The sequence below is a fragment of the Aricia agestis genome, chromosome 14 (genome assembly GCF_905147365.1).
Source record: "Aricia agestis chromosome 14, ilAriAges1.1, whole genome shotgun sequence".
NCBI classification, from domain to species: Eukaryota; Metazoa; Arthropoda; class Insecta; order Lepidoptera; family Lycaenidae; genus Aricia; species Aricia agestis.
In genome coordinates, this window is record NC_056419.1 from 10,728,792 (window position 1) to 10,752,892 (window position 24,101).

At 35.0% G+C, this 24,101-nt stretch overlaps 1 protein-coding gene across 5 annotated transcripts in view; it reads left to right on the forward strand.

Moving 5' to 3' along the window:
* LOC121733677 overlaps positions 1-24,101 on the forward strand; it is a 115,082-nt gene that overhangs the window by 72,608 nt on the left and 18,373 nt on the right. For all 5 annotated transcript variants that reach the window (XM_042124006.1, XM_042124009.1, XM_042124007.1 and 2 more), the window contains 2 exons: positions 3,281-3,326; positions 22,993-23,119. In XM_042124006.1, coding sequence (XP_041979940.1) covers positions 3,281-3,326; positions 22,993-23,119 — 173 coding nt within the window. The remainder of the gene's footprint in view (positions 1-3,280; positions 3,327-22,992; positions 23,120-24,101) is intronic.

Consider the following 24,101-nt stretch of genomic DNA (forward strand, 5'->3'; position numbering starts at 1 on the left):
ATTACACAAATGGTGTAATGAGCTAAGGTCACTAGAAGCTTAGTTTTTATGACAATATATTATTAACTCTAGCTCCAAGGCTACAAAATACCCTACAAAGACTAAGAGTGCATAGACGACATGGTGCAGTTGTGGAACATACTTCTACTTTTTCGTACGTTCATGAACATAAATGTGAGTTGACCGAAAGGTCTATTTTAGTGTGAATTCACATTAAAGGTGAAGCCAAACGAGCGTAATTTGTGAGTTGTAAGTCGCAGAATTTCGGCTGGCAGAAATTCTGCTGTATTCATACAAAAGTCCTATTTGATTCACATGAGCGTAATTTTGTGAGTCATGATTTGTATGAAAATTGAAAAGATATTTACGCGACCGAAATTTTGCGACTCACAACTCACAAATTACGCTCGTTTGGCTTCACCTTTAATGTGAATTCACACTAAAATAGACCTTTCGGTCAACTCACATTTATGTTCATGAACGTACGAAAAAGTAGAAGTATGTTCCACAACTGCACCATGTCGTCTAGGAAAAAATATTCCGATACAAGTTCCCGCTCAATCTATTAGGCCCAATCCCCTACCCTATTCCCTTCCCTTCCCATCCCTACCCTCCCCTATAACCCTATTCCCTCTTAAAAGGCTGGCAACGCACCTGCAGCTCTTCTGATGCTGCGAGTGCCCATGAGCGACGGAAGTTGCTTTCCATCAGGTGACCCGTTTGCTCGTTTACCCCCTTATTTCATATAAAAATATATATATTTTAAAATTTAGCTGTTACACTACAATTAAGTACACCTCAAACATATACCTAAAATATTCGCACACAAACGATGTTAGGCCTGCAGATGTAGCGCATCTATTTACAAGTATATGTGAGCACGATTCCACAGCGCTGTTAATAGATCATCGTATTCCCGACAAAATGGTCACAATTTTGTTAATAGTATTTAATATTGTAATAAGTTTACTTCGTTGCCTGGTTACAAATACAAAATTTCTTAACTTTTTTGTCCGTTATCGCCTTTATCGTCATGTATAGACTAGTAGCTAATAGGTGTCCAAATTGCGATAAGATTGTATATCATGATTTTGATGATATTTTGTTAATTATAACATCACAATTATCTGTATAGAATGACTGAATTTGTTTTAATTGGATCAAATATTGAACGAAGTCTTCTCGAACGGGACGTGCTACGCCGTAGCAATCTACGACATATTATTACTATTGTACATTTTGCGCTACGCTATATTGAAAGTATTAAAAAAAAAACTTTTGGTTTTCATTATAAAAAAACTTGCCGGGTCTGTGGCAAATGTTGTTTTGTATATTAAAATTCTACGGTAGCTATTCTTTTGACGTTGACATCTATGGAATTAAATCCGCTACACACGCGTTTATGGTGATAACACCATTGTAATTTGTGCGTATTTCAACGATAGTTTGCAACGATTTGTAATACAATCGATAAAAGTGTATTTAACCGTTACGATAAAACGTTGCGTGATTACTCAGTCATACAAGGATTGATAAAAAAAGCAATTATTACACTCTTTCAAGGATGTTTTTGTGCACAATCCACAGTGTGTGATGATTCATTTTGCCCTCATTACGTAACATGATTTTTTAAAATTTGTTCCTAGCAATGTCTACTTTAAGGCGAGGCCTTGATAATTTGGCTGTAGCGATATCGATTTTTCTCATCAATGACTAAAGCTAAGAAATTAAAGTTCATTGTCAGTATTCATCATCTCTTTGTCTTTGAATTACCCATAGCATAACACGATTGGTCATTTTTTATAAACACAGAATAATCAATCAAAAAGACCTCTGTAAAGAAAGGGATTCTAATTTTGCCAACAGAAGAGAGTGATTTAAGCTTCCAAAATTTGTACATAGATTAATTCAAGCATACGCTTTAATTTGCCCATAGCTAATATGAAATATATTTATGGTTTTTAAATTACGAGACAAAAACCATTTTGTCACTTATGCCCTTTCCATTTCTTGCTGTTCCATTTCTTGTTTTCTATTCTCCCATTTTTTTATCTTTATATGTATTGACGCTTCACACTACGTCAGTCTAGCCTGTAAGTACCTTAGTAATTGAAATTAAAGGTAGTCCATCCACCTGAGGTCAAATGCTAGTGGTCAGACGACCTTGTCGTGTTCTCGATACACTATCGTCAGGTTAACATCGGTCAGCCATATTAAATCAATTAGCAGATAATGATGATCTTTGATCTGTCCTTTCTTTTGTTTAAGACTCTGCACTGATGTAGAGAAAAGTGCGCGAGCATGTTTTGGCTCCATAAGTACAACACTACATTGGGGCTCATCCACATAATGTTATGTTGTGACATCGCAAAGGATGGTATTAAAATGTCATAATTGTACATGGTAACATGGCATAGGGACATTCAAGACATGAACCTTTCTCATCTTTTTAAGACGAGATTTTCGAGTGTTTTTCTACTTTATAATAGTGTGAATTTTTGATGATCCCTTGTTCTAGATGACTGTAATTATAATGTTTTAATAACTACTCTCAAAGTGCACAATATAATATTAGAAATAAATTGTTCTTCGCAAACCTTTCTCAAGCTCCTAACACTCACAGTTTCAGTTTAAAAACTTAAACGCACAAACAGAGCACCATTTTAAATTTCAAAATGCTCTTTCGTATCTCCCCTAACAAGATATGATTTACAAAGAATGCCAACCCCGCAAAATGCCTGTTATCAAAATTTCAACGTGTAATCAAAGGAGGGGAAAATCGAAAGGCTAAAATCTACTTATGATGCTCTTGCCATTGAATTTTGAACCCTAAATTACCTGCATAAGACATACATTAGAAAGTTTAGGTCGTCCTCGTTTTTCGCCCTTTGGATTTTTGAGTGATTTTCATTTATTTATAAGGACGCAGGTGGCTTTCACTTAACTGCATTTAATGTAGAGTTAAACCATTAGCTGTGTTTATGACTAAAATCGTTTAAAATAATCTAGCTCCGTTTTTTAATTGATTATTTTTAAGTCAAAGGGGAAATGCATATTATTATTGTATAGTTTGGCCTAAATCTTAAAACAACGTCACTATCAACAAAAAGTACTTTATTTCATTAGTAAGCTCATATTATAAACGTAATTACGTACCTATGTATGTCTTTTCTTTCTTTGAAACTCTTACCTACTCAACCTGTAAGTAGATGACCTAAGACCTAAATTTGAAATCTAGATTAATAAGTTTCCAGTCTGATTTTAAATTATCTTGTTTCAGGTTACCACAGCTTGCCGTCTCTGCGAAGATATTGTGCCTCCTGATGGTAAGTGTCTACAGGGCCCCCGCTACCATAATATGTGCAATGTGTGCAATGCACACGGGCGCCATCCTCTAAAAATTTGCCTAAAGGGGCGCCAAAATCCTTTTTTTGCACACAGGCGCCAGTAGCCCTTACGGGAGCCTTGAGTGTCTACTTATCCATAGTAATACAATAAATGCAAAAGTGTTTCTGTTTATTACCCGAGACGCGTTAAAACAAACTTTCTCCGTTCATATTTAATGTTTACTTTAGTGTGTAAAACTAAGTAAACATGAGCTGCTAGATTGCATCTTAATAAAACAATTTATGTAACATGTAAAAAAGGTCAGTAGTAAGGTATCAACATTCAACATACTTTAATATAAATATACAGTAGACCATATTCATACTAGAATAGAACCCCTTTATCGGGTGCACGCACGGGTGCATGAATTCGAATAACTTTAAGTGGCATATAACGCTTACGTCGCATAAATTTTTTACACCTAAATTCTCTTCATAATGTAACTTAAATGCAGCCGCATCCGTCCGCGAATCGCGATTCTCATCAAACACTTGTATGACATATTTTCGTGATAATGCTGTTTAGTAGGTTGATAGGAAACTCACTTTCGATGTTGAATTCGAACAATAAACGAAACTGCATTAATGTTGCTTAAAATAATATACATCTATAAGAATCGAAGCACTGCAGGTATTCTACTGTACGATATAGAATACTGTGGTGTCAGTGGCAAGTATCATTTTATTCACATTAGTGTACACTACGGCATGTACCGTATGTTTTAACGCTCAATAATTTAATATTGATTTAGTAGATAGATATATTATAGTAATAGGTATTTCAGTATAGGACATTGACCTTTTTGCGTCTCTTTCGTCACGTCTCTTTCATATTGATGCTAATTTTTTAAACAAATTAATATCCGAGTTGGTTGGTCTAGCAAGAGGATAGAAACTTTCATTCTTCAACCTGACGATTTGTGACACACCTCGTGCAGACTATCTTATGGTCAGTTCACATTGCAACGTGACAAGGCGATGCGATGCATTTTTAAAAAAGCTCAACACCTTCATCCCAATCCTAAATCCTTTAATAAGATCTCTAAGGGGCTGGTAAAAAATAAAAAAACCTAAATCCCTATTCCAGTGATGAAACTTACTAAGTATAGATATCACAGATTTAACACGCCGTAATATAATATTATATTTGCAAGCAAAGTTACTATTAGCATACTTTATAGCATATTATGATATGTTAGCGCAATTTAAATGACATACGTAACAAAAAACTTAAAGATAAATTATCGAATACATTTTGGCACTGGCGCCAAGATTAGATTTCTACATCCGCAAATTAAAATATCTATTATAATGAAATAAATTTTATATACTTTTAGAAGACATTTTATATTTTTAGATATTTTGTTAAAAAAAAAGATGGTGAATGTATTATTGTACAGTGCCACAACGGCATATTATGGCATACAAAGCGTTTACTCCATTCCTACGCAACGCACCGTAACGCAGCGGAGCAGTGTGACCTTGCCTTAAGGATTTAAACATATATAGGGTATAAAAGGGTAAAAAAATGAAAAAAAACAAGCTAGGTATTTAATTGAGTAGCACGAAAACGTGCACTATCTCGTGTTTATGTGTACAGCGTGCCTCGGCTTATCTCATCTGAGGTTATGTACGATTATGGACATAGCGTATGAACTACGAGAAAACTATCACTACCATATTGTATCGTATAAGCGCTGTATAATAAAGATCAAGCATAGGTGGTGGTGGCTGGTTTTAAGAAGATTTGTCTTAGAAAAGTAGTATTTAATTATAATAATAGTTAAGTATATTTCTTAAAGGTTATTATATTACTATTTATAGTATATTTCATAAGTACTTTAGATATTGTGTTAGTGGAAACTTATTATTGGCTTGCAGTTTTTTAGAATAGTAAGTTATCCTGTTAAATAGAGCTGTAAGTTTTCTAAATATATAAAAATAAAAAATAAAATAAAAAATAAAAAAAATAGGGTAAGGCAAATTTTATGGTCAACTTTTAAAATAACCTCCTCCTTTTGGAAGTCAGTTAAAAAGGAAGGTAAAGTTTTCTGAAAATTAAAAATTATTATTTGACAAAATTGATAATCTATCGTTGTACACAAAAAAATGGTGTCATGTCAAAAGTCTGTTTATTTTGTTTCTAATTGACCATGAGGGCACTCAATTGTTTTTTCAGACAAGAAGCCAATTCCAATCAAAAACAAAAAGTACAAAAGTTACTGGAAACTTAGATATATAATAATATACAGGGTGTAACAAAATTGAGTGATAATACTTTAGGGTGTGTACGTGTTCCTTGTAGAGAGTTCACTGTGAAAGTAGCAGCGCTAAAAGACCAACATTTTTTTTCACTTTTGTATGGGGAAACACGTGACGCTCGGGCCCTTGCCCATACAAAAGTGAAAAAAAATTTTCGTCTTTCAGCGCTGCTACTTTCACAGTGAACTCTCTACAAGGAACACGTATACACCGTTAAGAATTATCACTTACTTTTGTTACACACTGTATATATAAATAAGACTATTTAAGACGATGATCAAACGATTTCTTTCATAGTACTCGTAGTTAACTATATCAACCAAGTTCTCACATATTAAGTGAATTTTATATTAAAAATACACGTGGCGGTGTTCAGTAAATGATTTTCGTGTTGATACAGGGTAATGAGGGTCTTACGCGTATAATTTAGCTGCATTACCGCCGGAGATGAAGAAATTAATTTCCAGATCATAATTTATTTTAATGTGAGTTATTAAATTGTTGGTGGTCCGTAAACTGCTTATAAAGGTTTTAGAGTTAATTGATATTTATTTACAGTTTAAAAAATATTGTTGTTAAAAACCTTTATTATGCATATCTAAAACACAATTAAAATCTGCTTAAGATATACTCTCTATTTCTAACAAGTTGAAAGGAAAATTAACTTTCAGAGGGAAAATATCTCTAGTTCAAATTAGCGACCACTCTATATAGTCCAGCAAAAGAACTAAAATATTGCTATCTTTTTCACACGTTTTGTGAGCTAGATGGCATTAATTATAATAACAGCGCGTGTAAAGAAAATTAACTCAATCAGCTGTAGAATATAGATTAATGGACGAATATATAGATTAATGGACGAATTTCTCTTCATCCAGCACTATACCAAAGGACTTACCTGCAGTGCGTGTTAATCTTATCTTATATATAAAAATGGATCTCCAAATGTGTTAGTCGCGCTAAAACTCGAACGGATTGGGCTGATTTTAGTCTTAAAATATTCGTAGAAGTCCAGGGAAGGTTTTAAAGTGACACGAAGTTGACCGGGACAGCTAGTATAAGTATAAAATTCTCGTGTCACATATATATATATATATATATATATATATACAAGACTTGCTCGTTTAAAGATATAAGATTCAGTGGGTATGAGAATCGCCTACTCGGCTACTGGCTACTTTTTATATTGATAAGTGCATTTGTTGAATAAATTATTACAACTCAAGACTGACGGCGACTATTGTTTGTGCGACGGGATAGCGATGGACGTTGCCATGGTGACATACTTATTTAGTCACTTCAATAAAATAATATAGGCGAAATACTTTATATTATGGCAAAGAAACGTTTGCCGGGACAGCTAGTAAATCAATAAAAATGTGCAAATATTTTTTAGCTACTATGTGCGTGTCAAGGCAAGGCTCTATTTGATGCTCAATCTCAAAATATTGATATGTAGGCCATGGAACATAAACATGTGGCTAATGTGTTTGCAATAACATTTTGCTAGGACCGATTTAATGGAAAATTTTTCATTATGCAACATGTTTTCGAATAATTTCAATGCGTATTTCCTTCTGATTTACAACCAAGTCACATAATTTTTGTTGTAGCCTTCTCTAGAGTGCTCAGCCTTAGCCAAATTCTGATCTCTTTTTGCTCTACCTGTTTAATTTTACTGGCTAACCTTGGGTTGTTAAAAAACTTATAATATTGTATTCTCTAATCTCTTACTTTGAATGAGTAACGTAAAGTGCCACTTTTTGTATTCACTTGCATACAAAAGTGAGACTTTCCGTTGCTCACTCCTCCGTTTCGTTACTAACTCGGTTATTAACTCACAAATGTACGATACAGAATCGGCCAGCTGCTCCTCGGACTTCGGAGCCCTTGGGCTCCGTAAAGACTTTGCAGGGTGTTCCACGAGCGATACATGAGTTTTTTTAGTAATATTATAATTCATTAGACACTACCTTGGACAAAATTCATCCATAGACAAAAATATTTTTGGGGATTCTAAAAATGTCGCTCCTTAAGGTTCCGGCACCAAGAAAGTTTCAGAACCACTGGTCTATGGAAACCTGATGCTAAGTAATATTTCCAATGATGACATTTCGGACGCCGTCTAGCGAACGTCTCGTAAAATGCGCTTCTTATCAGCTAGTTCGACCTCCCTCGGCGACAGTAGGTAAATTATGTCATCATTTGCAACCTACATTTAAGCTTTCCGATAATATTCTGTATATCTATGATATAGCTTTTATTAACCCTAGTTCAATATCAACCCTAGACGGTCCAAATACGGTCAATAATATTAAGGTACAATACGTGATATTTGACAATAAAATTGATCGTCTAGTTGCCCACTTAGCCTACCCCCAATTTTGGAATATTTGTGGTTTTTTTAATGGAAATCACTGGGATAATATTGGGCGTTTGAATTCTTGCATTCCCACTTGGATTACTACTGTCGCAACCTTGTAATAAGTATATATTAGATCATCAAATACTCGCGAGTTATTTTCCGAGTTCACCGCAGTAAGGCGGTAATCTAAACAACGCTAAACTATCGATCACGTAACTTGTAGTAACGGTTAGTGCGCCATTACGATTGTTCGACTTATACGTTATAGTCCACTAGACGTATACTAGTACATCTTGCCTGAAACTTGGTTGCAAACTCATGTATTCATCGTTTATCGAGCGGGATAAGTACTTTAAAAAAAAAAACATTATTACCTATGTCCTTTTCAGGGATTAGAAGAATCAATATGACAAATTTTAAGTAAATCGGTGAAAAGATCAGCTGACAAATTATGTGTGGTAAAATTATGGCATCTTGAGGTATAATAATGAAGTTACAAAATGTTGGCAACTTCATCATGGGCGTAGCGAGGGGCACCCCCATGAAGCTAATTGTTTTAGCTTCGTGGGTACCCCCTACAAGAGCGATCGGTCGCTAATGCTCACGAGTTTCATACCTAAACGTGGAGCGGAGAGTTGCGGGGTGAGAGGGGAGGCATTCAATCCCAGTTCGCTCGCTCATATTTTGTTTTTAATTTTTACCCCACTTTAAATATTGTGAGATAACATGTAAAAATCACGAATTCGAAGTCTGGAATTTTCTTAATCTGCCCATATAGAATCCTGGCTACGCCCATGAACTTCTTTGCGCGGAACGTGATTTTTTCTGTCGCTATGATAAAACCGCTTAACGCATTTCGTTAATCTATGGTATTTACTAATGATATTTATATAGTATTTACTCAGAGATTTTGAGTCCCAGCTCCCGAGAAGAACATAGAAGAACATTTTTGTCCCGAAAAACTGTACGCATCCTGAACGATAAAAAAATTCGGCGCTACGAATTTATAGATCACATCGCCGTCGTCGCTAATTAATATAACTAGAGAATCTTTATAATAAATAATAAATTCTTTATTGCATTAAATATTACAAACAATAACTTATTACTAGAGGACTCTACACTAGATCGGAGGTCTGTCTCGTGGAAATCTCTAGTTATATTCCGATCTGATCGCCCAATTTTCGAAATTCGACCTTAAATTTAAATATCTTCTTTTTTTGGCTCCCTGTTTAAAGAATTGACTATTTCAGATTTAATAAAATAAAAAATAAAAAACTACAATCCATTTTTAATTTGATAACAGACTTCAACCATAAACATACAAATTATTTGTATGTATAGGCTTGTCATTCAAAAAGATGGTAGTGTGCACATTGTAGTGTATGTAATATTTTATTTGGTAAAAAAATGTATGATGAAAAGCATAATTTCAAAATAATATTAGCTTGATTCTCTCTTTCATCATATTAACTATAACTGTGCAAAATTTCATTCACCTACGTTCCCGCATTTTTTGCCAAAAGGGATCCAAAGTTTTTCGCTCGCGTATTGATATATGATAGATTATTCAATATCATTTATTTACTAAAACGGTTAATAACTTAATCTATGTTATTTAAAATTACAATAATCATAATTCTATTAATCCGTACACCTACATGTAATCTATCTACATACGATCTTATTACCCGGGTTATCTGTGTGCGTGTGTGGCCGGCTTAAGTCCGGTAGACGCAGATAAGGTGTACTTTACGGCTACCAGGGCGGCTACTATTCTTTTAGTTTATCGCGCGGGAACCGTAGATTTTTCCGGGATCAAAGTATGTCCATACTTTTCATAAAAATCGGTAAAAATGGTTTTAGTGTGAAGAGGTAATAGACAGACTTATTTTCGCATTTATTAGCATGGATAGCGCCATGTCGCCTTTCAGTATGAGCCGACCCTTAGCTCGCATTATATTAGTCGTATTCACGCTATAATAGCCAATTGAGGAAAAATTATGACACTGTTTTGCGGTTTTTCGTAGATTAAATGGCAATTAACATAATTATAGCTGACCACATATGGAGCAGTCGCACTATGGACTAGGAACATATTATACAAAATTAATGATGTGCTGAATAAGCAATTGCAAAAATAAACATTTTTTTTAAACTTTAATTTTTTTGCAATGGTAGCTCCCTCAATAATTTTGTTGTACCATTCGAGAAATTGATTCATAGACAGACGTTATTTAACCAAGAGCCCGCGAGGGCCAGACCTTCCATCGTTTCGTAAAGCTTAAATTTTGCCTGTTTGTGATCTTTACAGAGGTAAGAACGACCAGCAACTATGGAGTTTTGGTCGCGGTTACTTTAGGAGGTATCCAGTTCTGAAGGTCTACCTGATCTTCGAAAAGGAGTAATGCTCAATTTCAGAGCTTATATTCTTCGCGGTAAGTGGAGGAATCTCGTCTTCCATTGCCGGACATTCTTGACAGTTGATTCCCACTGCTAGACACCCTTAAGCTTTCTTAAAGTAAAGACTTTGAGGGTGTCTAGCAGCGGGAAGCAACATTCCGAGATTCCTCCACAAATTGAGCTTTGCTCTTTCTAGAAGGTCAGATAGACCTTCAGAACTGGATACCTCCTAAAGTAACCACGACCGAAACTCCATAGTCGCTGGTCGTCAGGTAAAGGTCACAAGCAGGTAAACTTTCAGCTTAACGAAACGAAGGTAGGTCTGGCTCTCGCGGGCTCTTACTCTATTTGGTCGGTTTTTGTGAAGCTCACAGATCTAGACTAACATTGATATTTTGAGATAAATCGACCAAATAATGTCGGTCTTCAAGCTGCCTGATGAATTTCTCTGATGGTACAACAAAATTATTATTGGCACCAAAAATCACAATTCAAGCATCGAAACTAAATTCAAAATCTTTATTTTTCTCTTGCATGTGTTAATATAACCTACTTTCATATTATCAGTCCAATTTGGGGTTTAATGGGTATATTACGGCGATTCAGTGGCCAGGCTTATCTCACGCGAGCATTATTAACGGACGAATAAACATCACTTATCATTGCTATACGGAAATTGAGCGATCAAATCCCGTGAAATGGACCATTGGGGTGAAAATGTCTTGTAGGGAGAGATTTTCCATTGAGAGAGAGAAAGATAGAAGGGGGTTATAGAGACCCCGTATCGATGTACCATCAAAAGAAATTAGCTTTGTCCACACTGTGCCTTTTTCTGTTCATCAAGGGAATGCCATATAGCGCAGTCAACAGCGAACGTGAGGCGTTGACTATTGACACATTCGCTGTTGACTGCGCTATAACTTGATGAACAGAAAAAGGCACAGTGTGGACAAAGATATAGATTCATAGGCAAATGGCGGACGTACATTTTTGGTGGAGTTGTGTCAAGTAAGTGTTCGTCGTAATTAATAATTATGTCGGTTGGACTTGCAAAACTTGCAAAACCCGACCAAATTACGTGATCCGCCATCTGTCTGGGTTTCTCTCTGCAGTGTGCAGTATAGTTATTATAGTACTGTCATCAAGTCATAGACATTCGACCAAAAACAAAAACATGACTGCCGCTATTTTTATTTATCAAATCTGTAGACAAATAAATACTTATTTGCCATGTTAAAGAGTTAAAAATAGCTGTTAACTATTTGAACTTCAGGGGTATTTTGGGGTATATTATTTGTCTTACACACAAACATAGTTTAGGATACATAAACATAATTTGAGAGAAAAGCGCTGGGTAATAAACCTTTCTTAACTTCACAAGTAGCGATTTCTATCAGGAACTGCAAAAAGCATTAATGTCTTCGCGACATCAAGCGAAAAATAACACTTATCGTTATCACTAGAGATAATGGAAATAATTGTTAACATTATACAACAGTTACAAGTTAGGTCTACGACAAGTCTAAGACTTGTTAGGTTTAAGAGCTATGCCTAGATTTGATAATCGCTAATGTAGATATTATCTATATATTAATACGTGAGAGAAAAACTTTGTAACCCTTTTTACAAAAAATAGGGAAACGTAGGAGCATGAAATTTCGCACAGTTATAGTTTATATGGTGAAGGAGTGCATCGAGCTAATATTATTTGGAAATTATGCTTTTATCATACTTATTTTTAACAAATAAAACATTACACACACTACAACACACACACACACTAGGAAAGATGACAGATTTTTGAGTGACAAACCTATACATACGAATTATACTCTTTTATTTATGGTTGAAGTCTATTGACAAGTTGACAAATTGAAAATTGATTATAGTTTTTTTTAATTAAATCTTGGATACTATTAGACAATGCTTACACGTCCAGTCCGAGATCAGCTGAGTCCCAGAGAAGAAGAGTTGAAAAAAAAAAGATAAAGTCAATATTTAAAAAAAAAATATAGGTATAGGTTCTAATGTCGTTGAAACTAAGGTGGAATTTCGACCATTGGGCGATCTCTAGTACTTATTAATACTCATATTATTTTATAAAATTATATTGATAGAAATGTTTTTGGTCTACATTTATTTGCAAAGTACTTATATGTTTAGTTAAAAAAAAGTTTTTCCTAAACTGATTTACTCATAAAACCTTCATGTAAGATATAATCATTAGAACGATTTATTAAAATGTTTATCAAGCTATGTGAAATATTTAATATCAAGAGAGTCAACTGATTAGATCGAAGGTAAGCTATTTACATTAATAATTAGAAACTACATGTCGTAATTACCTCAACATGAACATCTATGGAGAACCAATAAAACTCGGGAACGTTAAATTAATAGTGCCGTTAAAGTTAAATTAATTATGGAAATACATTAAATTTTTTCATAATCGTAATTATTTAATAGTATAAGATAGTTAATAAACTACAATATTTATAAGCCAGTTAATAATTACAATAATAATTAATATTAATAATTGTGCACTATTGAGGACATGTTTACATATCGGATTACTGTTGTTATCGATTCAGATTATGCAATTTCATTCAAGGAATTTGATCTTGCGATGACCTACTTAGTATAGTAAAAGCGCAAAGTATTTATTTCAGATTCTTAAACTAGCAATAAGTAATATGAAACACTCAACCATATAAACGGAGAAATATTCCGCAAAAACACTGAACTGTGAACATAATATTTTAACCCTGCACTAAAGTCGTAAATGACTAAGTTTTTTTTTTCAGAATATGTCAAGTAAAGGACGTGTCACGTGATATGGCTAAAACTTGATCAAATCATATTATTGATCCGCCATCCGCCAATGAATTAGTTTCTTACTAGAAGTTAAGCTGAAGCACCCCGGGGGTATGTGAGACTCTTACTCACTAAAACCACCTACGATTGCCTTCAGCCGTATACGGGGAGATGTCCTGGATCTGTCTACCACAGAACTCCCTCCACGACCGGCCGGTCTACCTCACAATGGACCGGACTTCCACCAAGTTAGGGAACGCTTAGGCAAACTGAAGCGTTCCAATCGGCGCCGGGTTCTTACTAGAACCTTTTTTTTTTTTTTTTTTTTTCGACGGGAAATGCATAGTGCAAGTACATTTTATGACAAAGTTGTCATCAGCTTTTACATTTTTAGTTGTAAAGAAAGTGAAATTATTATTTACTCACGTGAAATACTACACTGAACGACGGTGGTGACCGCGGTAGCCATACCTCTCCTAGGGTTGCTAAGCGTCCGGTCAAAGATAGACGGCTTTTTAATTTCGAGTCCGGCCAAAATTAGTGGGAGATCAGCCTTGGTAGAACTAGAGATCTACAATGTGTTACATATAACATGAGTGAGAATGCTTTAGTTTAGGGTGTAAATATGACCCTTATTTATATTACAATTGAATGTGAAAGTAGCAGCGCTGGAAGGGTTATTTTTAGGGTTCCGTACCCAAAGGGTAATAACGGGACCCTATTACTAAGACTTCGTTGTCTGTCCGTCTGTCCATCTGTATGTCTCCAGGCTGTAACTTAAGAACGATAATAGCTAGAGAATTGAAATTTTCACAGATTGTTGCCGCTATGACAACAAATTAATACCAAAAACAAAATAAAAATAATATTTAATATTCCCATACAATAAACTTGATTTTTTGGTTTTTTGCTCTACTTATATCAATTATAGCAACAGCTAGATACTTGAATTTTTCCCACAATCCTGTGTTATGCGTGCTTTAATATTTAATAATAATATTAATATTGAATAAAAAAATTTAATATTAAATAAAGGGGCTCCCATACAAAAAACACAATTTTTGGCCTAATTTTGCTCTACAATGGTACGGAACCCTACGTGCGCGAGTCCGACTCGCACTCGACCGATTTTTTTTACTTCTTTGCTTGTCACAAAAATGCCTATACTACAATAATTTAACAAAAGTAACTCGTTCTGCGCACGCGCTGCTACATTTATAGTGAACTCTACGCAAGAAACATCTACACACCCTAAGTGCCTTATCACACTGGCGATTAGCAAGCAGCGTGCACGTCGCGACAGCGCAGCGTCGTCGTGGCGTGGCGTAGACGCCATTTTGCACACTCGTCTACACAGATTATTATTATATATAATATATAGTAGACTCGTCTAGGGAGTGACGTCAGAAATCAGAATCCATTTTGCAGCTGAGTGTAGAAAATGCCGAAGGCAAGCTGCGTGCACGCAATCGCGGCGTCATCGCGACGTGTGCGCTGCGCAGTCGTGTCGCTTTTAAATCGCTCGCTAATCGCCAGTGTGATAAGGCCCTAAGGTATTAATGTTACACGTTGAATAAATTTAGATGGCATTCTTACTAAAGTAAGACATTTTTACATCTTAGAAAATAGAAACGCAAAAAATGCGATGTTGAATCTATTGATACACAAAGTTGAACAAAATCCTCAATATCAGAGCTTCCGGCCTTTAACACAAACGTCCGACTGACGTGCCTGTTTGTCCTGCTATTAGGTTTGGCGATCTCACAACCCTATTCCCACCTCAATATGACACCATACCCCACATGCAAACAGCCTTAAATCCACCACATGTGATAACTCAAAAACAACTCTAATAATGTAACAATAAAAGTGAGTTTCCCGAACGAGAGAAGCCTCGAACCCAGTTGGATTACCTGCGACTGACCCATTAAGCGATCGATTGTTTCCTTATTGTGGCTCATAACTGTTGACTTCAATAATTATAAAACATGCGAATACGGAATTAACTCAAAACCACCAAACGCTAATTGCTAGGTATGTAATTGCTGTTCACGGCGCTAACCAATGATAACTTTGGACCCCATTTTGCATGAGACTTTGAGCCAAACTTAAGATGGTATTAAAATTGCTGCAATTCTTGTAAAACATCACCATTTTGTCTGTCAACCTAGGTATAAAATAAAAACCTTAGCACGATAAACCGGTTCCATATTAGTGATTTTTTACTTGATGAAATACAATTTCAAACGTATAATATTTTTGTGAAAATAATACTTAAGTACCTTTATTGTATCATATGAAGTGTCTTTAATGAACGATGCAGACGGATAGATCTCTGAAAAAGTTAAGCCTAAGATAATATTCAATCAATCATACATAATATAACTGGTGTGGATTAACGATTAATTAATTTAATGAATCATTATCTAAAGTAGCGTCAAATGCAACTAAAGTCCAAAATTCAGTCGTTATCAAAAGGATACATGTAAACAATTCAAGATATTGCATTAAGCCTATCCCTATTATAATTAATCCGGCGAATAAGTGGCATCATTTTTTGTGGTAGCATAATACAAGGATAGAACATCTTTATAGTTATCGACTGACGAAAACGGCGCACGCACACAAAAGCATGAATAAACAAAAACCTCTGATAACTTGGAGTGAAAATAATGTAATAACTAATTATAGTTATTAATCACGCGCGTGCATTTGACTTCAAGGTCACCGCTGAATTACTAAAGAGTAGTCCTTTAAGTTCATCAAGTCATATTCGAATAAAATTAGAAAACCTTGTGGTGATATTAATCTAAGAGTTAAAATGTTATTGGATAAATTAAAATTTATCCAATAACATTTTAACAGCTGCAATGTGAAATAGTTGTTGGATTCCTATGTAATGAGTAGTCTATCAATGTGCCGAGAAAGCGTTAGTTATTTAAAATGATTCAACATGTAGCGTAATTTCAAAACTGATTTCACAAATATTACGTTTATACGACTCTAATAATTTCGAGATTCTATTAAAACGATGTTTATAAAATTGCTTTCTGCTTTATGATGATAATGGTTCTAAAAAGGTTTATCAGAAATAGACGACAGAATAAAAATATATCTTTTAAAAATTTAGTAACAGACAAATAGATAACAACAATAGATGACAAGGAAATCTATACATTACTAGCTGTCCCGGCAAACGCTGTTTGTATATATATATATATATATATATATATATATATATATATATATATATATATATATATATATATATATATATATATATATATATATATATATATATATATATATATATATATATATATATATATTAATTTATTAATTTAAGGTCGCTTTAACATCAGGGTCATTAGCGACCACAACAAAGAATACATTACAGAAGACTTAAATGCATTTATATACATTTATTATTATTTTATTGAAGTGACTAAATATTTTATAACTTTGGCACCATTGCAACGTCCATCGCTATCCCGTCGGCCGTCGCACAAACAATGGTCGCCATCAGTCTCGAGTTGTAATAATAAAAATTATTATTTATTCAACAGATGCACTTATCAATATAAAAACTAGCCAGTAGCCGATTTTCAGACCCACTTAATATGCATATACAATTTGGTAAAAATCAGTAAAGCCGTTTCGGAGGAGTAGGTACGGTAAGTGGTAACTAACATTGTGACACGAGAATTTTATATGTAAGAAAGTAAAATATCATCATCTTCTACTCAGTACTCTCTACTTTATCTTCTTCTTTCCTTCTTTTTACCGACTTCCAAAAAGGAGGAGGTTATACGTTCGGCTGTATGTTTTTTTTTTTATTATGTTCAACGATAACTCAGCCGTTTGTGATCCGATGATCTGATGATGGGATCCTAGAGGAATCGAGGGGACTCCTTGAAATTTGTATGGAAACATATAGTGGTTTCAATTTTTTCTGAAGCATTCGAGGTAAATGCTACCAAAAAATAAGATTTCGCACCAGGTTATACCCTGGATCCGAAGGTACCCAACAGAACTTTTGAATCCTTATAGATACAGGTTCGGGGATTTCGGCGTTGTTTAAACAACTGAAAGCATAAGTCAACATATCAATTTATTTGATCATCATCATCAAAATCATAATTATGCCATAGGTCATCACATTATGACCCAATTATTAATGCTTTTTGTGATATTTTGCATCAAAGCAGATGTTCTTGATGATTATTTCGCTGTTTGTGGACCGATTTTCAAAATTCTTGTGTTGTTGTATAGGATATAATCTTGATTTTGTATAATAATTACGAAAGTGGTGAGCTGATGATGGGATCTATGAGCAGTCGAGGGAAATCCTTGAAATTTATCAAAAGACTCCTAGTGGTTAAAAGGTTGTTTCTAGTAACTTAAACATATGTTACGAAAAAGAGAAAGTTCATACGAAGGTGTCTCTTGGTCCAAAGGCACTGAACAGAACTCCTGAACCTTTAAAGATAAAAGTTTTTAAATTGCAGCATCGCTTCCATAACTGCAAGCATTTACCACAATTTCGCTTACAGTAACATAATGTGAATAGTTAACATCCGTAGTGGTTATTTACGCATAAAGCCTTATATTGTAGATAACTAAAAAGAGTGAAATTATTATTTTTAACAAAAAATTAAACCCGACTTCCAAGGTAAAGACAATAATAATATGAACTAAAAAGTATTAAATAACTCTTACTCTATAATAGTGCCTTTTTCATAATTCGTCTAAATCTCAACTATTTCTGTAGTCTTCATTACTTTGAAGTCGGTACCAGTCCCAAAAGCTTCAGATATTCTGACATTGACTGAACTCACGATAAAATTAGCTGGTACCGACTTCAAATAATGAAGACTGTAGTATGTACAGAAATAGTTGAGATTTAGACGAATTCTGAAAAAGGCACTATTATAGAGTAAGAGTTATGTTTGATACACAGGAGGTCTCAAAAACGACGCTTTTCTTCAAGACCACACGCAATATAAAAGTTTATGGTTAAATCAAATCGAATTTAGTTTGGTAATATGATGATAATTATACTTTTGTGTTTTGTTACGGTCGTTTCACGTATTCCATACAGTTTTCATATTGCTTAATCATGAATATAGATAAGGCGTATATTAGGTTTCAATAACGTTTGATTGAACATATATATGATCGGGCATTACATATATATATCGTATGTTAATTGCGTATGTACCATCGAGGAAATTGATTCCTAGGCAGTTCACAGACCAACGTCATTTGGTCGGATCATGCCAATTCAATATTATAATATTGAAGTCTACCAGAATCTGATGGCAATTTTTGACAGCAGATTTTCAAAAAATATCCTTGATCATTCGATATTTTTTTATATTTGCATGTTTCACACACAGACTGAGCCGCTAAAGGAAAAAAAAGGATCAACATATTTTATTCCAACTACTAATACCGGGGGTATTGCTAGAGTCAATTTATTTTCTCACTTTTTGCCATCAGATTCTGGTAGACCTATAATTGTGATTTGTCGGCTGGGTTTGACATAACGCGACCAAACTATGTAAGTTTCCGTCTGCCTAGGAATCAACTTCTCTGATAGTACTATACTTACTAATAAAGCAAGTTACAAAAGTACTCAAAATAACGCGTCGTAGATTCCGATATTAAGCCATCCTCTGTATGTGGCATGTTAAAGAAATCCTTGTGGCACTGTACTTGATGGGATCTCCTATATTTTCGTTTTTGTACTTCGTTATCGTAATTAGGAATGGCAACTGGACTCACGGCAGCCTTATAGAGTTTATATGTTATTTTTACTATATTATATAGCAAGGCTGGCCAATCCCAGGCCCGCGGGCCACGTAGTGGCCCGCCAAGGCATTTGAATTTGCCCGCCAGCACTTTGGTCAGTCGGCCAGCTAACCGGCGCGCGATGGAACTGCTTCCACTTAATAGGTCGGTTCAAACGAAAATAGTTATTCCCGCCCGAGTCACAGAATATTATTATTTTCATAGTACTTCGTACCCGAGTGCAACCGATCCGCGTCGTTTGGATATTGTCGATTCTTCGCCGGCCGCACCCCGCACGCATATGGGTCCCATATGTGTGCGGGGTGCGAATGAGATGGCGCGGGGCGGGCCGGAACAATAGCAGAATAGAAGCAGACGGCTAGTTTAACGAACGTGCTTTGAATCATTACAGTACTAATTAATTTGGTGACAATTTGTTTTGAAAATTTGAAAGAATACTATCAAATCTTTGCAACTTTTCTGCAGGTAAGTGATTGTAAATGCTGTGATTTTGATTTAGATACCTACCAATCTAAAGTTGTACCTACCAGCTTTTGGTTTGTTGTGTGTTAAAAATGTAGGATTTTTACTACGAATCTTAAGTAGGTAGGTAGTCAAGTTTTATTGATATTTTCTTGCGGCGCCTGTCCAAATGGAATCATTTTATTTGACTTACTTACCTTCGTATCATTAAAAAATCGTTAGTATGTAGTTTAAAAGTAAATTTTATTGTTTTAGTATGGCTCTCAGCAAACCTAGCACGAGTTCATCAAGATTAAAGGATAACTCTCGGACGTTTCACGAAGAATGGGAAACAAAATACCTTTTCACCGAAAGCAAAGCCCGCAAACCTGTGTGTCTCATTTGCTCGGCAACAGTAGCTGTTGCAAAAAAATATAATTTAGAGCGGCATTTCAAGCAAAACCATACGAAATTCGACAAAGAGTATCCAGTGGGGTCAGCTTTAAGGACAGATTTTATAAAAAAAAAGAAGAAAGAACTATTTTCACAGCAAAATATTTTTGTAAAACGACACGAAGAACTCGAAGCCATGGTCAAAACGTCGTATGAAATTTCTTTACTCTTGGCTAAAAAGAAAAAGCCGTTTTCTGATGGGGAAATTATCAAAGAGAGTTTATCAATTTTTGCGCAGAACTGCAATGATCAAAAGGTTAAAGTCATGGCAGAAAATATTTCACTGTCGCGCAACACAGTAATGAGGCGAGTAGAAGAGATGTCAACAGACATTAACAGTCAAATTACAGAGATAGTAACCAAATGTATTTATTTTTCACTTGCATTGGACGAAACCTGCGATTCAACTGGTATGGCGCAGTTAGCTGTATTTGTACGCTGTATTGATGACAATTTCAATATATTTCAAGATATATTGGACCTCTGTCAGCTTGAAAATACGACCACAGGAAATGATATATTCTTGAAACTAAAAGATTGCGTTGAGGGTAAGAGCCTAAACTGGGATAAATGCAATTCAGTTTGCACTGATGGAGCACCTGCGATGATGGGGAAAACCAATGGCGCTGTAGCTTTGCTGCAAAATCACATTGGTCGACAATTGTTTTCTTATCATTGTATTATCCATCAAGAAGCATTGTGCGCTAAAGACATGGCGTTCAAGGATGTGATTGACCCAGTAGTACGCTGCATTAATTTTATACGTGCCAGAGCACTTAACCGCCGACAATTCAGAACGTTGTTTGAAGAAGAAGTAAAAGAACACGGCGAATTACATCTTTATTGCGCTGTTCGCTGGTTATCAAAAGGCGAAATGTTGAAACATTTTTATGATTTGAGGGAACATGTTCTGGAATTTCTGGGAGAAAAACAAGCGTTGCCAGCAGAGAGAGCTCTGCTTGAAAACTCAGAATGGCTCTGCGATCTTGCATTTTTAGTTGACATATTCAAGTACCTGAATGTCCTGAACCTTAAATTGCAAGGAAAAGATTGTTCCCTTCCTACAATGTTCAACTTGATCAATGGTTTCAAAGGGAAGCTGGACTTGTTTGCAGCAAACTTGGAGAGAAAAAAAATCGACCATTTTCCAACACTTACAAGTGAAGGATTAAAGATCACTGCCCTTGACATCCCAAAGTACCTATCAAAAATAAAGTGTTTAAAAGAGTCTTTTGAAAACAGATTCCAAGATTTTGAATTTGACAAAAGAAATATTCAGCTGTTTATAAATCCATTTACCATCAAGTCTACTGAACTGCTTGAATATCCAGCAAATATTCAGCTCGAAGTGACAGATCTTCAAAACCACACTGCCCTGAAACAATTTTTCTACGAAAATGTATCTTCAGAGCAGCTAACAGAAAGTTTTGCAAGTTTCTGGAAATGCGTTTCCAGTGAAAATTTTCCAACAATTCGCGACCTTGCTATGCAAATTTTAAGCAGGTTTGGTTCCACCTATGTGTGTGAAAAAACATTTTCCAATCTGTCGTATATTAAAAATAAATATCGCTCATCTCTCACTGCAAAACACATTTCGGATTTGATTGTACTATCAACATCAGACTTAAATCCAAATATCGATAAATTAATATCCCAAAAACCTCTTCACAGCTCACATTAAAAATATAAATAATGTTGTTATTATGTTGGTACTTAATCTAATTTACAAATAAAGTATTAAATTAAAGCTTATTTTGTCTCTTTTTCTATAATTTATTTCTATAATATTATAATATTATGGTATTTGGCCCGGCGCTGCCACAGCCTATGAAAATTTGCCCACCTGGAAAATTTATTGGCCAGCCTTGTTATATAGTAACCCCCTCTGTTTGACATGAAAAACTTTGGATAAATAAGTTTACTAAAAAATATTGTTTTTTTTTAAATGATTATTGTTTTAATTATTATGATTATTGTTTTTTAATTATATAAGCTAGTTTTTCTGCAGAGTCCTTGCTTATAGTACAAATTAGAATGACGATCCGAAATTGGAAGATAATATTATAATGAAGTCCATAACGATAGAGTTATACCCATCACCATTATTGTTTCTCACTATTATCAAAATAAAGTATTACTCACGTGATGTTAACCCTAAAAACCTTTTCGCCAAGGGCAATTTCATAAGCTCCAATGTGACCTCCTAACACACATGGCATTGGTTTTTCTTTGAACAACGCTAATGAGAAATTTTAGCGTTTTCTCGCTAACTCTACCTTAATTATTCTTTAATTTCGTCCGTAGATGTTTACTTTTGACGTGTGAGTCAAAAACTTGTTTGTCGTACCCAATTAACTACTAAATCCATAGTTTTTCAAACAGTTACTTTTTTTTCTTTGAGAGAAAAAAGTATTCTGATTCTCAACATTAATCAAAATTAATTATTAAGATTATTCACTGAAACGCACATCAATATTGTTAGTTTTTACCCTCACCAAAATCTGCGAGAACGTCAAGGGTACAATTTGTATAATTTATGCATCAGGAACTTCCAATAAAAAAAAACTATCCAGAAACAGTGTCATTTTAGTATCTGAGGTTATAATTCTGTATCCTCGAATGTCATAGCTGTACAGTACATGTATATGTCGTAGGATGATTTGATAAATCCGTGTTTTCGCGAAATCCCTAGAATTTTCGCGAAAATTCTAGGGATTTCGCGAAAACACGGATTTATCAAATCATCCTACGACATATACAACTAATTCTTAGAACTGCCACTGCAATCCATGTGAGAACGAGAAATCCATGATGTTGATGACGATGATGCTGTAGGTCCAGGTGGTAATAATAGTAATGATAAAATTGATGATAATAGTTATATCAACAATGTTGATAACAAAGATAATATTATTGATGATGATGATGATAATGACGATGTATCTCCAGGTGGTGATAAAACTTTAGATGAATTTGATGATTATAATTAAAATATCAATGTTGAGAACAAATATGATATTATTGATGATGATGATAACGATGGTGTATCTCCAGGTGGTGATCTCCGGCGCGGTCCCGTCGATGGTGCGGCAGGTGCGCCTGTACAACCAGTGCTCGCACATGTACGTCAACGTGTTCCCAAACGGCACTGTCCTGGCGAGATCCAACGCGAACGACCAGCGTGAGTACCCTCATATTTTTATTTAAAGCACATGTTTATGAAAAGGCCCAGCAGATTCACAATTCTGATTTTTCTAAAATTCGGAAACCGCACGAACCTGAATCGAATTTGGCATTGGGTATCCCAGGAAAAGACCAAACGCCACACAAGCAGCGATTGCCAGGGACTTTTAAAGGTTTGCGTAAGGGTGTTAAAACTTAAAATACTACAAATACTCAAATTAAGAGCCTAGAGATTGGACAATACACGTAGCTCGCTAATATTGTCTCGAAGTAAACAAATTACAAAAATGTTTATGTTTAAATTGTTGATTTCAAATCATGCATTTGACAGTGAATGGACTAGGTCGAACGAAGCTGAAACTGCAGAAAATAGAAGAATCAGAGTTCAGTCTTTTTTCAAAATCAAACAAACAAAACGTTGTGCAATCAAAAATGGCGCCTGATCAAACACACGCAGAAAATCAATGTTTTGCGGAATGCCAGGAACGCTGTAAACGGCTTACTCCAGTATTGTCGCGGCGCGAGAGTAGTTCACTATTATTCTGCCTCTGATATGACCTTATGCCATGGACTTAAGGGATAGAACCTCGGAGGTAATAAAGCTGCGAACGCACTATAGGAATATGTCAATACTTGTGAGGTCAACGGCCAACCACCTATTAGGATAAGGTTTCTACTAAACAATACTGGTTACCTATGGCGGGAAAACTTGTAGGTTATATTGTATTTGACGTCACAGCGTGTTCATTAGTTACAATCATTGATATACAAAAAACCCGGGTTTTTTGTATATCAATGGTTACATAGTTCATTAGTTGTCATTTGTCAATGGTGTAATTTAGATTTTTACTAGCTGACCCGGTGAACTTCGCATTAAGCACTTCCCTCTAAATATAAACCTTCCCCGGAATTCCACGAATATTTCATTACAAATTGGTCATAAAATTAGTCAGGTCTCTTCAGCCGTCCTCTTTTTTTTA